Here is a 13139-nt window from a genome sequence, read left to right on the forward strand (position 1 = left end):
GCTTTTTTTGTGCATATCGAGCTGCAGACTACAATAATTATTTCCGCCTTTTCATAAAGCTGAGGCTGATGTTATTAGCAATACATAAAGTATTTTATTCATTTATCTTTTGTAACGAAAAATATAGTAAGAAATTTTCGTTTATGCAAGTTTTTTTCATTCTCGAATGAGAAAGACATCAGTCACAACAACACTGTCAAGTTGTCAACAACTTCACAATTTTATACTCGCCGTGAGAACCAAAGTATGAAAAAGTTAGCACAGACGGTAGCCACAGAGCCCAGGCCCCAGAGGTAGACTAAATCAATTTTACTAGTTCTAGACTATAATCACAGTTCACAGTTTGTCTAAGCGGCTATTACAAGGGTAAGTTTTGCGCGAGCGCAGCACCTGGTATGCCATCATCTCAGAATGCACAGGCTAGCTAATCACAATATACTGCTTAAACAAAGTCTCCATAATTTTCCATGAATATATACATGTATAAACATAACGAAAGAAAAAGTGAGTTAATTTGATTTCCTGATAAAACTTAGTACATTGTAATAAAATGAAAAAGGTAAGGCAAAATTTTCTAAGCGCTGTGAAAAAACCTCAGTTCCCCCGTGTAGTAGGCTTCCTTGTCTGTTTTATTATTATTATTATTATTATTATTATTATTATTATTATTATTATTATTATTATTATTATTATTATTATTATTATTATTATTATTATTATTATTAATGTCCTACAATTCACTGTCAATCCTTTTCTTTGTTTAGGTTTTCTGTTATCAATATCTGTCTAATTATCTTTATATACCGTTTTATTTCCTTGCATAAGGTTGATCCTAAGCATCCATCACTTTAATCTTTTTGTTTTCATTATTTTGACGCTTGTTAAACATTCTTCAAAGAAAAGTAACGTTTATAGTTAGTGAACTAATTCCTCTTTGTTCTTATCAGTATTCTTTTCAGGCATTATAACTATTCAGTCGTTTATTCAGTCGTTACCACAATATCTTTTTTTTTTCTCTAGTATTAACGTCTATGCTGGCAACAAATTGTACATTTTCATGATTTTCTTAGCCCCCTTTATTCCCTAATGTTTAACTCCTTTTTTAGTCATATTTATTTAATTTGCCATTTGTCTTCGGTTATTAAGAGTTACTGGTTACTGTGATGCTTTACTATAATCTACATCTTTGTTATCTTATCAGCATTTTGGAATTTATTTATGAGGGCTAATGATTAATTAGTTACAGGATATCTATCATATGTAAAATAAACTATTTCAGTTTGCAAATTCGGTTTGTGTTCTATCATTCCAGAATATTATTATGCAAATTAGAATGTTTTGCTTTCAACACAATATATCTAGAATAACGAAGTCAAACATTTCCTGTCATGATTAGCACACTCAAATGAAAATAGTCCTCCCCCGCACCCGCCCCCCCCCCGCCCCCGCCAACCCATTGGGGGCGCCCTAAAAGACTTGCCCCCGGGCACCAGCAACCCTCACGACGCCACTGAGAATAAACATAAATCACATTTCTTCAGTTTAGTTTTAATTGTTCTCTCTCTCTCTCTCTCTCTCTCTCTCTCTCATTATTCATCCGACATTTCTTTTCAAGTTTCATGTTTTTGCGTATCGTCCACAAACCAAACGGTTATGATACGATTTTCGTCCTTTTTGAGGATATCGGTTTTTTTTTTTTTTCCCAATCTTCAATTTCTTTGAAGCACTTCAGTGAGAGATGTATATTTCTGGTGATAGAAGTTCACTCTCGAAGTGGTTCGGAAGTCACGCAAAGCCGTGGGTCCCGTTGCTGAATAACCACTGGTTCCATGCAACGTAGAAACGCCATACAAACAAATAAACAATAAATTTCCTTGAATCTCACTTAATTTTAGCCTATTCTTTTGTATTTCTATCTTATTATTTTATACGGCATCATTTATTCTCAGTCTCACGACCGGTGATTGTGACACCATTTTGAAACCTTTCAATAACCGTTATAAATTATTTATCTCAATGAATATAAATGAGTGCAGAGAACAAAGCCGAAAATCCTGGAAACGACACACATCGCTAAGAACGGAAACCATAAAGGCGACGGATCCAGTCATTTCCTGTCATGATTCTTTTTCCTGCATTCCTCCTATTTACCAGGTAATCCCTTCGCCTGTGATTCGACAATAAATTCTCCCCCATACCTGTCCCATGTAGGCTTGCCATCCCTCCCGGATTCGCCAGAGTTTTATTTTAGAAAAATATTATATTCTAAGAAAAATGGAATTTCCATTTTATAAGAAATGGTTAGCTGTATCTGAAAAATTTGTTTTACTTTCTTCCTATTTTCCATGCTGCTTATCATTCTGCATGAGCTAAAAATGCAAACTGGGATAATGAATCCTCGTAGATACAAAAATATACTTTTTATTTCCCAAATTAGCTTAACATTAAATGTAACAATATGAATATAAAATGGAGTTGAAAGAATGAAGTCTGACCATCCATAAAAACCATAAACTGTCATTCTCCTCTCCTGAAGTAAGTTTAAGTAAACTCTTCCCCTAAATTTCACTGTCCGATTAATTACGCCATTTAAATGGTCATTAAGGTCTTTAGAGAACCCATTCTCTTATATGGTGCCTTGAACCCATCTGAAATAAAGAGACATATTTATTATATCACTCCAACATGTGAAAGATAATTAAAACAAACGTGTACACACTACACTTCTCATACTCTTTTCAAAGGGTAACTTTTCCAAAGTCTTGTGTACTCTACCTTGCGATGGGTGTCCTCAAACCTCCTCCAATGTGTGCTCTATATCACGACACAAGTAATCAAAGAGAGTCCCCTCTTCTTTTGCATCCCTTATCATTAGGCCCCATACACCTCACGCTACGAACACACACACACACACGGACACGCCTTTCGGAGTGCCATAGCAACCGAGCGCGCCGCTTGACCAAATCATGTGATCTCTAAAATGTCGTCAACCTTCAGATCGCATGGGTACTAATTCTGACTGTTTTTTCATTTCAGCACTCTTTGAGGAGCCAAGTGCTTGTCACTAAGCGCTCCTGTTGCTAACCGAAAAAAGCTGAGATTAACAATTCACCACCACACTTTCTTTTAAGATATATATATATATATATGTATATATATATATATATATATATATATATATATATATATATATCATATTATTATTCTAAATCATGTTCCAAAGCTCGTAAGGTTCATCGTTGAGTTGCCAAAACTTCCCTTCAAATTCAACTAAAAAAATTAAGGTATTTTTAGCAAGGCCCCCCATTGAGTCACCACATTATTTTCGTATAAGTCTATCCTTATAGATTGCATATAAAAACAAATAGATATTCCCTTTGAGACCATTCGATTCCATGGGGTCTTCTTACAGTGATGCTTTTCCATGAACTTAAAAAATAATTTTTTTTTATTCTGTACAAAACCTTCCCCTTAGACTAAATTTATGATACGAAGAGGAAATAATGTAATCCCCAAATGGGCAAACATAAGACAATGGTCTGTTTTTCTTTTTGCCTTTGAAAATTTATCTTTAAAAGCAGGTCTGTTATTTTTAAAAGTTTTTCGTAGTTGCTTGCTTGCAAGACCTCTTGTTCAGATACGTTCTTTGTGTTTAAGTCACGAACAGATTGTAAAGCATGTAGGGGGCTTTCCAATTGTATCTCTCTGAAATCAGTAGTGCCGTTATGAACCTTTCCGAGGCTTTATCGGCTTGGTAAATTTTTTATAGCATCTTAAACCATTTGAAAATTAGTGAAGCTCAGAAAATATTCATTCAAAAACATTTTGTTTAGAGATAACATTGAGAAGGCAGCACACCTCATTTCCAATTCTCGTGTCCACTAGATTTATATAGAAAACTACAGTAGAAACGAAACACACACACATACACACACACACACACCACAAAATACGACGCTTAAAAGTAGTTATGATTAAGGTGTCATAAATCTATTCCATGAGACTACGGGGAAGATGTACCATGTACGGATTTTTTTCCCATGGTGTTGAGTCATGTTATTTATTCCCCGTGGGCCCAAGAAAGGTCGAGTAAAAAAAGAAAAATTTTTAGAATTTGCGCTAGCGGGTTGGTTTGACCGTGGATGAGAGATGAGGAAATACAGAGGTCACGGTCAAGTTTGGGAGGGCCAAAGCAGAATTATATGGTGTTCATTTGAAAGAAAGTATCAGACGGTAGCGTGAAATACAAAAAGAAGGGAGCAGTTATTCAGAAAAAGAAAAAAAAATATCCACGTCTCAGTCTCGTCAGGTAAGGAGATAAGGACACGAGATATGGAAATGAAGCGTAGCCTCCTTCCATGGGAGTCTCTTTGTGTCGCAGGAAGAATGGCTGCCATTGTTTCCAGAATATCATTTTAACCGTCGCAAAAAATGTCATATTTGCTTATTTTATCTGCAGTTCAACGATATTTATGCAACTGTTTTCATAACCATTAAGTTGTGAAGACGCGAACTTCAATACTTAGTCGCCAAAGTGATGATTTTAACCGTTTACTGACAGGAGAGACAACGTCTATATCGTGGAAAAGAGAATCTTCTTGACAGAAAACAAAATTCGAACATAATGCGTCGTTTAGAATTCCATTCGGAGGTTGGTATATTGCTTTAAATAAGGCAATTCTTATATTCCAGTTCCAATCCCACATCCTGAACATAATATTAAATAGTGTGAAGTCGTGATTTGTCAATGCCGGAATGCCATTAGTTCTCAATTTTAGTGTCCATTTTAGCCCAGCTTCCAGGGTAAAAAGTCGTGTTTGGAAAGTAGTAGTAGGTTTTTATTTTCTTCCAATTTAGATCATGGACGCTGTGTCCCACCCACCCCCTACCCCACAACACACTCCTGGAATTACTGTGGTTACCATTTCCCAAATGATCGGATTTTATCTGTTGGTTAGATATGACGCTGGATCGCGTTGCTGAAATCATTATATGTATAAAGATAGGATATCTCGTATGCAGATCTAATTGTATAATATATTATATATATTAAATAATAGATATATATATATATAGATAGTATACTAATATATACGTATATATTATATATATATATATATATATATATATTATTATATCTATCTATCTATCTATCTATATATATATAAAGATATATATATATATAATATATATATATATAATATTCTATACTATATCTATATCTATATATATATATATATATATAGATATAGATATAGATAATATATATATGATTATATATATATATATATATATATATACTATATAGTAGGAATATATATATATCTATATATATCTTATATATCTATATATATGGATATATATCTATATATATATATATGAAATATATAGTATATATATAGATATATATATATATATATATATATATATATATATATATATATATATATATATCTATATATATTATATATATATATATATATATATATATATATATATATATATATATATATGTGTGTGTGTGTGTGTGTGTGTGTGTGTGTGTGCGTGCGAGAGAGAGAGAGAGAGAGAGAGAGAGAGAGAGAGAGAGAGAGAGACGGGGTGGAGCCTGTGATATGAATGATGGATACCAGGGGCGAACAGATGATTGTGTTTGGGGGGCGGTTAGGGGGTTTGTCTGGGGGGAAGTGTGGGTGCCGGTACCAGGTATATATATGTATATAAAGGGAAGGAAAGAATGTCACACAAGAAGGTATCGAAGCCGTCAGGTCGAACAGGTAAGGAAAGAATTTTTTTTTTTTAAGTTTTTTTTCTTTTTGTCGTCAAAACTACAAACAAGCTTAATTTCTGTAGATGACTTATCATAATGACATGAAAAGTTTTATTTGTAAATGGATGGTATTTACAGTGTTGGGTTCCGGGTTGCATCCTGCATCCTTAGGAGTCCATCACTTTTCTTGCTGTGCGCCGTTTCTAGAATCACACTCTTCTGCATGAGTCCTGGAGCTACTTCAGCCTCTAGTTTTTCTAGATTCCTTTTCAGGGATCTTGGGATTGTGCCTAGTGCTCCTATGATTATGGGTACGATTTTCCACTGGCATATCCCATATCCTTCTTATTTCTATTTCAGTCTTGATACTTATTCCATCCATTTTTCCCTCTCTTTCTCTTCACTCTGGTGTCCCATGGTATTGCCACATCAATGAGTGATACTTTCTTCTTGACTTTGTCAATCAACGTCACGTCTGGTCTATTTGCATGTATCACCCTATCCGTTCTGATACCATAGTCCCAGAGGATCTTTGCCTGATCGTTTTCTATCACTCCCTCAGGTTGGTGCTCGTACCACTTATTACTGCAAGGTAGCTGATGCTTCTTGCACAGGCTCCAGTGGAGGGCTTTTGCCACTGAATCATGCCTCTTTTTGTACTGGTTCTGTGCAAGTGCCGGGCATTCGCTTGCTAGTGGTTTATGGTTTCATTTTTCGTATTGCACTTCCTACCCATAATGGGAGAGATGTTACTTTTCCCGTCTATCGTTCTTTGAACATATCTGGTTCTTAGGGCCTGATCTTGTGCCGCTGTTATCATTCCTTCAGTTTCCTTCTTTAGCTCTCCCCTCTGTATCCATTGCCATGTGTCATCGCTGGCTAGTTCTTTAGTCTGTCTCATGTATTGTCCGTGCATTGGTTTGTTGTGCCGTCCTCTTTTCTGTCTGTCATTCTCCTGTCTCTATATTTCTGGGTCTTCGTCTACTTTTTATTAGTCTTCTTCCCGTGCACTCTTTAGCCACTCGTCTTCACTGGTTTTTCAGATATTGCCCCAGTGCTCTGTTCTCGATGTTGACGCAGTCCTCTATACTTAGTAGTCCTCTCCCCTCCTTCCTTTCGTGTTATGTATAGTCTGTCCGTATTTGCTCTTGGGTGTAGTGCTTTGTGTATTGTCATATGTTTTCTTGTTTTTCTGATCTTGGTGGCGGGAGTTCTGCCTTCGTCCCATTCCACTATTCTGGCGCTGTATCTGATTACTCTGCACTGCCCTTGTGTTTATGGCTTTTATCATATTTCCGGCGTTGAGTTTTGACTTGAGTATCGCCTTGAGTCTCAGCATATATTCTTTCCTGATTGTATCCTTCATCTCTTGGTGTTTTATATCCCCTCCTTCCATTATTCCCAGGTATTTGTATCCTGTCTCATCTATGTGTTTGATGTTGCTCCCATCTGGTAGCTTTATCCCTTCAGTTCTCGTTACTTTGCCTTTTATTATTATTATTATTATTATTATTATTATTATTATTATTATTATTATTATTATTATCATTCAGAATAAAAAGAAAACTTCTCCGGGAACATTACAATTTAATATAAATTTCTCGTTAAAGCACTGAATTAAAGAACAACAATATTTTATCGTTAAAAAAGAGGTCTATTTCAATTTGAGTGTGTAGCCTACATTCCAAATCGACTGTAACGATCAGTTACAGTTTAAGTATCCAAGGAAAGAAGAAGAAGAAGAAGAAGACAATAGAGATTTATTCAAAATTCAATCTAAATAATTAATCGCGTTTTTCTTTCATTTTAGAATGATGCATTTCGTAGCCATCCTGTGCCTTGTTGGGACATCCGCTGCCACCTTTGGAGGGGGCAGTATGATGAAAAAAATACGCACACATGAAGGTAAGACGATCGTCAGTTGTTGTTCTCTCTCTCTCTCTCTCTCTCTCTCTCTCTCTCTCTCTCTCTCTCTCTCTCGCCATGAGATTTTCGTGAGTGATTCATACACTTACAACCACAGTCACGCCTCAGTGGCGTGGTCGGTTGGGTGTTGGGCTGCCACCTCGGTGGCCGCGAGTTCAATTCTCGGGCATTCTATTGAGGGGTGAGAGATGTGTATATCTGGTAATAGAAGTTCACTCTCGACGTGGTTCGGAAGTCACGTAGAGCCGTTGGTCCTGTTTCTGAATAACCACTGGTTCCATGCAGCGTAAAAAACGCCATACAAACAAACAACCACAGTTATGAGGCGTTTGAAAATAAAGGTAAACATCTACATGTTGCATATATAGAAAAAAAAGTTTTTGACAGAATTACCGACAGAGGAGCACTCTAGAGATGTTCGGATGCGCGGTATAGAAGATTGCTAAGAGAGACTACAAAATGTTTAGGATGGGAGTGAAGCAGGTTCAGAATATGTAAGTGGGAGAGTGAGCGATTTGGTGGAAAAGGTGAAAGTTTATGATGTCCCCGTGACTGTTTCTTCGCTTTCTACTTTAATTACTATGACTAGTCGAAGATTAGACTGTAAAAGCAAATTTGTAGGATAAGACAATAAGTGTAAATGTATACATGCAAAACTGTAGGATTAAACAGTAAGTCGCAATTGGAGTCAGGAGTGATTGATGTTTGCAGGTTGGGAACATTATCGAGAAACTACAGACACTAGCAGTGATAGATTTTGAGGTAAATAAGAGTAAAGTTATGGGGATAGATAGAAGCTAGGAAGATGGAGCAATGTCGGTTGAAACGGACAGCAGAAGAATAGAATCCGTTGTTTCATTTAAATATCTAAGAATAAATATAACAGACAATGGTATGAAGAGAGAGAAGAGCTGAGTTACAGAATATGTCATTCAGAAAAGGTAGCAGGGTGTTTACAAAAGATTTGAAAAAGGCAAGGAGTGTCAGTGGAAGCCAAAGTGAGAATATATGAAGTGTTTGTTGAGCCACCCCTCCTTTATGGAAGTGAAGTGTGGATGTTGAATGCACATGAAAGGAATAAGGTGGAAGCTATTAAGCTGAATTGATTGCATAATATAAGGTGTAGAGAGTACTGAAAGGGTGAGAAGAAGGACAGTGTAGGTTTAGGTGTAGGTGAAAGGATGACGCAATTAAAGTGCTTGAAATGTGTCTTATTATGTGGGAAAATTAGTGGACAATAACTTGGTGCGAAAATAGTATAATTTGGAAGTGTAGAAAGGAGAGGGAGACTTATAAAAAGTACCTGTTGGGTGGTAAGAATTAATGTTTGGAAGTATTGAAGAGAAAGACTATTATTCAAAGCGTACGGGTGTGCGCAAGACTGAAGTAAAAGATCCATTGTGTTTGCAAGTGTGTGAAGTTGCTGATGTTGTGGTGGTTTCTGTACAAGGGGCTCATCCATGACTTATAGTATGAAGGTAGCAGTAGCTATTTTATTTTCATGCCTTGCTCCAATTTCCACTCCTGTAAACGTAACATAGCGGTTTCTTTAACCTACTCTATGAATAATAATAATAATAATAATAATAATAATATAATAATAATAATAATAATAATAATAATAATAATAATAATAATGATCCTTCCAGATCATGTCCAGCTGCGTGGGCGAAGACACTGTTGTGAACTGGAAGACGCAGATGAAGGCAGCGTGCGACAAATGCAAAGGGCAGGATGTGACGCAGACCATGGTTGACATTCAGGCTATGCTGGTAAGGAAAAGATCGTTCGTGTCAGACGTCTGATTGACTCTTCTTAATTAGGTTTATGACGAAGATGTTGTTGTACACTGTTGTTATAAGGACTTCATGTGAAGTCCTGAGAAATCCTACACCTTGCTCCCTTCTTCTTGCAGAAGGAAATGAGGAAGCAGTCTTCTCCCTTCAAAAAGCAGGCATCAATGTCGCCTCCAATCTACGTCCCAGTTCCTGTCTACGTAAACCAACCGCAGCCTTTCTTCTCGCCCATCCAACAGCCTGCTTTCAGGACAGTAAGTCTAGGTTCTGGGTTCTTAAAGAGTTGCAGAATATATATATATATATATATATATATATATATATTATATATATATATATATATATATATATATATATATATATTATAAAAATCACAGTAGATGCACTTGACTTCATTAAATAAACGAATACTACAAGAAAATGATAAGCAGAAATCCAAGCACTTTCGTCTCTATTAAGGCATCGTCAAGGAATGTGTGTGTGTGTGTGTGTGTAAGTGTTTTATAAGACTTGACTGACTCACATAATCCATGCAAACGTTTAAATACTTAGCTCTTAATTTTGCTCGTTTTGAAATAAAATTTCCATTGCTTTTAATCAAAATTTTTCATGTACAGGACATTTCTAGTGCATAGAAATGTCCTGTACATTTCTAGGGAATATATTTTCTAAAATCCATTGGTCCTCACGCCCTTTCGGTGTTTCTCGAGCTGAAGTCTTGTCTTTGCTGTTCTTCCATTTTCAGAAACGCTCATCGATTGACCTGAGCCCCAAGGGCATCGAGAATCTGAAGGAAACGATGATGGCCAAGATTAGCAACATCACCTGCGTCCTCAAGGAACTGGACTTGGTAAGTAGGGAACTGGCAGAAAAATGAAATGGATAATTACTCATTTTGTCATAATCTAAACAGTTTAACTTTTACTTTCTCTTTTCCTTCATTATTATTCTATTCGTCAGTTAGCTAATGTGCGCATTATCTTGCTTTGCTCTTCGTTTATCGGTATTTGATTAGACGTCTCCGTTTGTTTTAAGAGAGATCTTCCTCTCCACTTTTATTCATCAGGTATTCAACTTTTAAAGCTTAAATTTTGTCAGTAAGTGTCTATATGTATGTCTCTCTTTTTCTCTTGTATAGTTTTTTCAAAATAACAAAGCAAGTAAAACCTTTTTTAAGTATTAATTAGTTAGGTAAATTACATATACTACCATCATTTAACAAGATTGCACTCTTTTTGAGATCATAAAACAGCTTCATCAAGTCACCGAATGAAACAAAGAAACATCTGAAACTTACTTCAGTTTCTGATGATGAAATTACTTAATGTTTTAAAGTTTCTTAAGAACAGAAGAGTGAAATAGTATATAACACAGTTAGAGTACTGAAGTGATTTGCAATTTCTCGAGACCGAGCAAATGCAACATTTTCTTCGTGCAAATAGATGGACGAAGTATTCTGTAGTTTCTTGATAACGGGTGGCAGTGTATGTATCATTATTTCTTGATAACAGATGGACGAAAACAACCAGCCAAACTACGATCACGTTGTCGAGGAGATAAACAAGCTCTCGGTTGACGTAGATTTGAAGAACGATTTTTTGGAGGCCATGGACATGTGTAGGGACTTCGCTATGTGCATGCCCGTCGAGAAGGCTAAACACCCCATCAAGAAGGAACTGGGCACCACGATGCTATTCATGAAGTGCATGCAAATGAAAAAGGTGAAGTTTGATATGACTATATTTTTTCGTATACCTCAATGTCCTCAGGCCATACACCACTTGCTTGTGTTCTGGTTCCTAAGCGCTCGCTCCACAAACACAGTTTTTAGCACACTACTCTATTCGTGTCCAGTTACAGTACATATAACTAGTTTTAACAATGTTGATAGCTCTCGTATTATTAATCTACTTTTCAAAATGACTCTTACTTCTGTCATGTTAGTGGCTAACATGTATGTTCTCTTCCACCTTTCAAAATAACTTTCATCGATTTTGTTGTGCTAATGTCTGAATAAATGTTTGTTTATAGACAACCATGGGTTGAGGAGACGAATAAACAATTTGGTAAATTCTCGTTAGCCTCGTCAAGGCAGTATATCTGAGAATAAACCATTATACAAGTGACAGATATCAAAGGACACCACTGACGTGTAATATAATGAATAATTGAATCTGGTGACTCGTTTGAAAAAGTTTTTGTTTGTTAAATGACCGAAATATGGATTTAAGTCTTAACCATTCCCTACAATGCCTCGCTATCTTTCCACTTCAGATACTTGTTTGCATGCAGAAGGACATGAAGAAATACGCCCCCCTTATGGGATTCGAAGGAGACGTCGAAACTGAGGAGAATGGCGACCTCTTCGACCAAATCACAGAAATGTTCTACATGGAAGACAGCTCTCTCGTGTGAACCTCTTCTCTGGCATGAGATCGTAGGTGCAAAAGAATGGAGAGAGAGAGATAGAAAAGGGAACACATTTTTAATTACATGTTCATTTCGAGAACTTACATCTTTGCTTGAAAAAAAAATACAAGTGTCGATTTACAAAGGGCATTCACGTGTTTAGTCGGATTAAACCAAAATGTTTTTGGAATATACACTTTTTTGTGTTCATTACTTGATTTCATATAAAAGTTTTTTTCATGGTACTTAAATAAGAGTAAGAAAATCCAGAAATCATCCGGATGTATCCATTAGCAAATAAAAATTTGATTAAGAATCTATGTTTTTGTGATATATATTGATCGTGAATATGGCGCTGGCTTTTAAAAGAGGACTACAGTTTTATGGTACTACAGCCTAAGGCTAAAGGTACACAGCGGACGAAACAGTCGCATGTTCTCGTGTTACAAGGATACATAAACGATATGAAATTTGAAACCACTGGTCACTTTTTAATTAAAGCATAAGCATATGGAAATTTAGTGCGTAGGCCTATTTCTTATGCTGCTGAGAAATTTCTGTAAAACTAATTCATTTCTCGTCCGTAAACAGAAGATATTTACCATTTATTGGTAAATGAGATTGGCGAAGAGGAGGAAAGAAATGTATGAATCCGATGTGTAAAGGAAGGAGAAACCATAAACCTATATAAGACAATTAGAGGACATCCAACAAATTTGGGGCACCGTTGCAAATCTCCTTGCCTTGCAGTCATGAGTTGTAAACGTTGAAAAAGCTTAATTTTGTAGTTTTCTGCAGCTACCCACAGGTCATATATATCTTACACACTAGGAAGTCTAAGAAAATTGGAATATAGACAATAAATAAACTTAGAGAATGAAGGTAGCCTAGCCTATTGTACTTGTATTCCTTACATGACATCTTTCAACTACGCATCTGGTCACAGAGCTAAGGTATGACAAAGTGAGTTGCATCTTAACTGTGCATTTGATAACACAAGGATTGTAGAAGACGATGAAATAGAACATTTCTTGAGTGTTTTTAAATGGTTTAAAAGAAGTGTCGGTAAAAGTGCAAAAGAGCTGCACACGTTATTTCAACAGGTATACATCCTACCCTAACCTTTCTTTACCAGGAAACTTGTATGCCTTGATCTGGAAAGGGTGTAGGAGTGTATGTATATTGATTTTTTTTTTGGGTGCAATCTCAAAATAACCAAATTTAACCTTATTGTAGTA

General features: G+C 36.0%; 1 protein-coding gene across 3 annotated transcripts in view; it reads left to right on the forward strand.

The window, feature by feature from the left end:
- The window catches only part of LOC135217471 (uncharacterized), a 46717-nt gene extending 33931 nt beyond the window's left edge, over positions 1-12786 (forward strand). The window contains exons 1-7 of one of the 3 annotated variants that reach the window (XM_064253379.1): positions 163-293; positions 7581-7675; positions 9346-9468; positions 9612-9746; positions 10238-10342; positions 11004-11213; positions 11767-12786. In XM_064253379.1, the coding sequence (XP_064109449.1) occupies positions 7670-7675; positions 9346-9468; positions 9612-9746; positions 10238-10342; positions 11004-11213; positions 11767-11907 (720 nt within the window). In that variant the 5' untranslated portion in view covers positions 163-293; positions 7581-7669 and the 3' untranslated portion in view covers positions 11908-12786. Of the gene's footprint in view, positions 1-162; positions 294-5748; positions 5778-7580; positions 7676-9345; positions 9469-9611; positions 9747-10237; positions 10343-11003; positions 11214-11766 lie in introns of those variants that run through there. The other 2 variants (XM_064253378.1, XM_064253380.1) reach the window with 2 other exon arrangements.
- Positions 12787-13139: the final 353 nt, after the last annotated feature.

Source organism: Macrobrachium nipponense, chromosome 7 (genome assembly GCF_015104395.2).
Source record: "Macrobrachium nipponense isolate FS-2020 chromosome 7, ASM1510439v2, whole genome shotgun sequence".
Lineage (NCBI taxonomy): Eukaryota > Metazoa > Arthropoda > Malacostraca > Decapoda > Palaemonidae > Macrobrachium > Macrobrachium nipponense.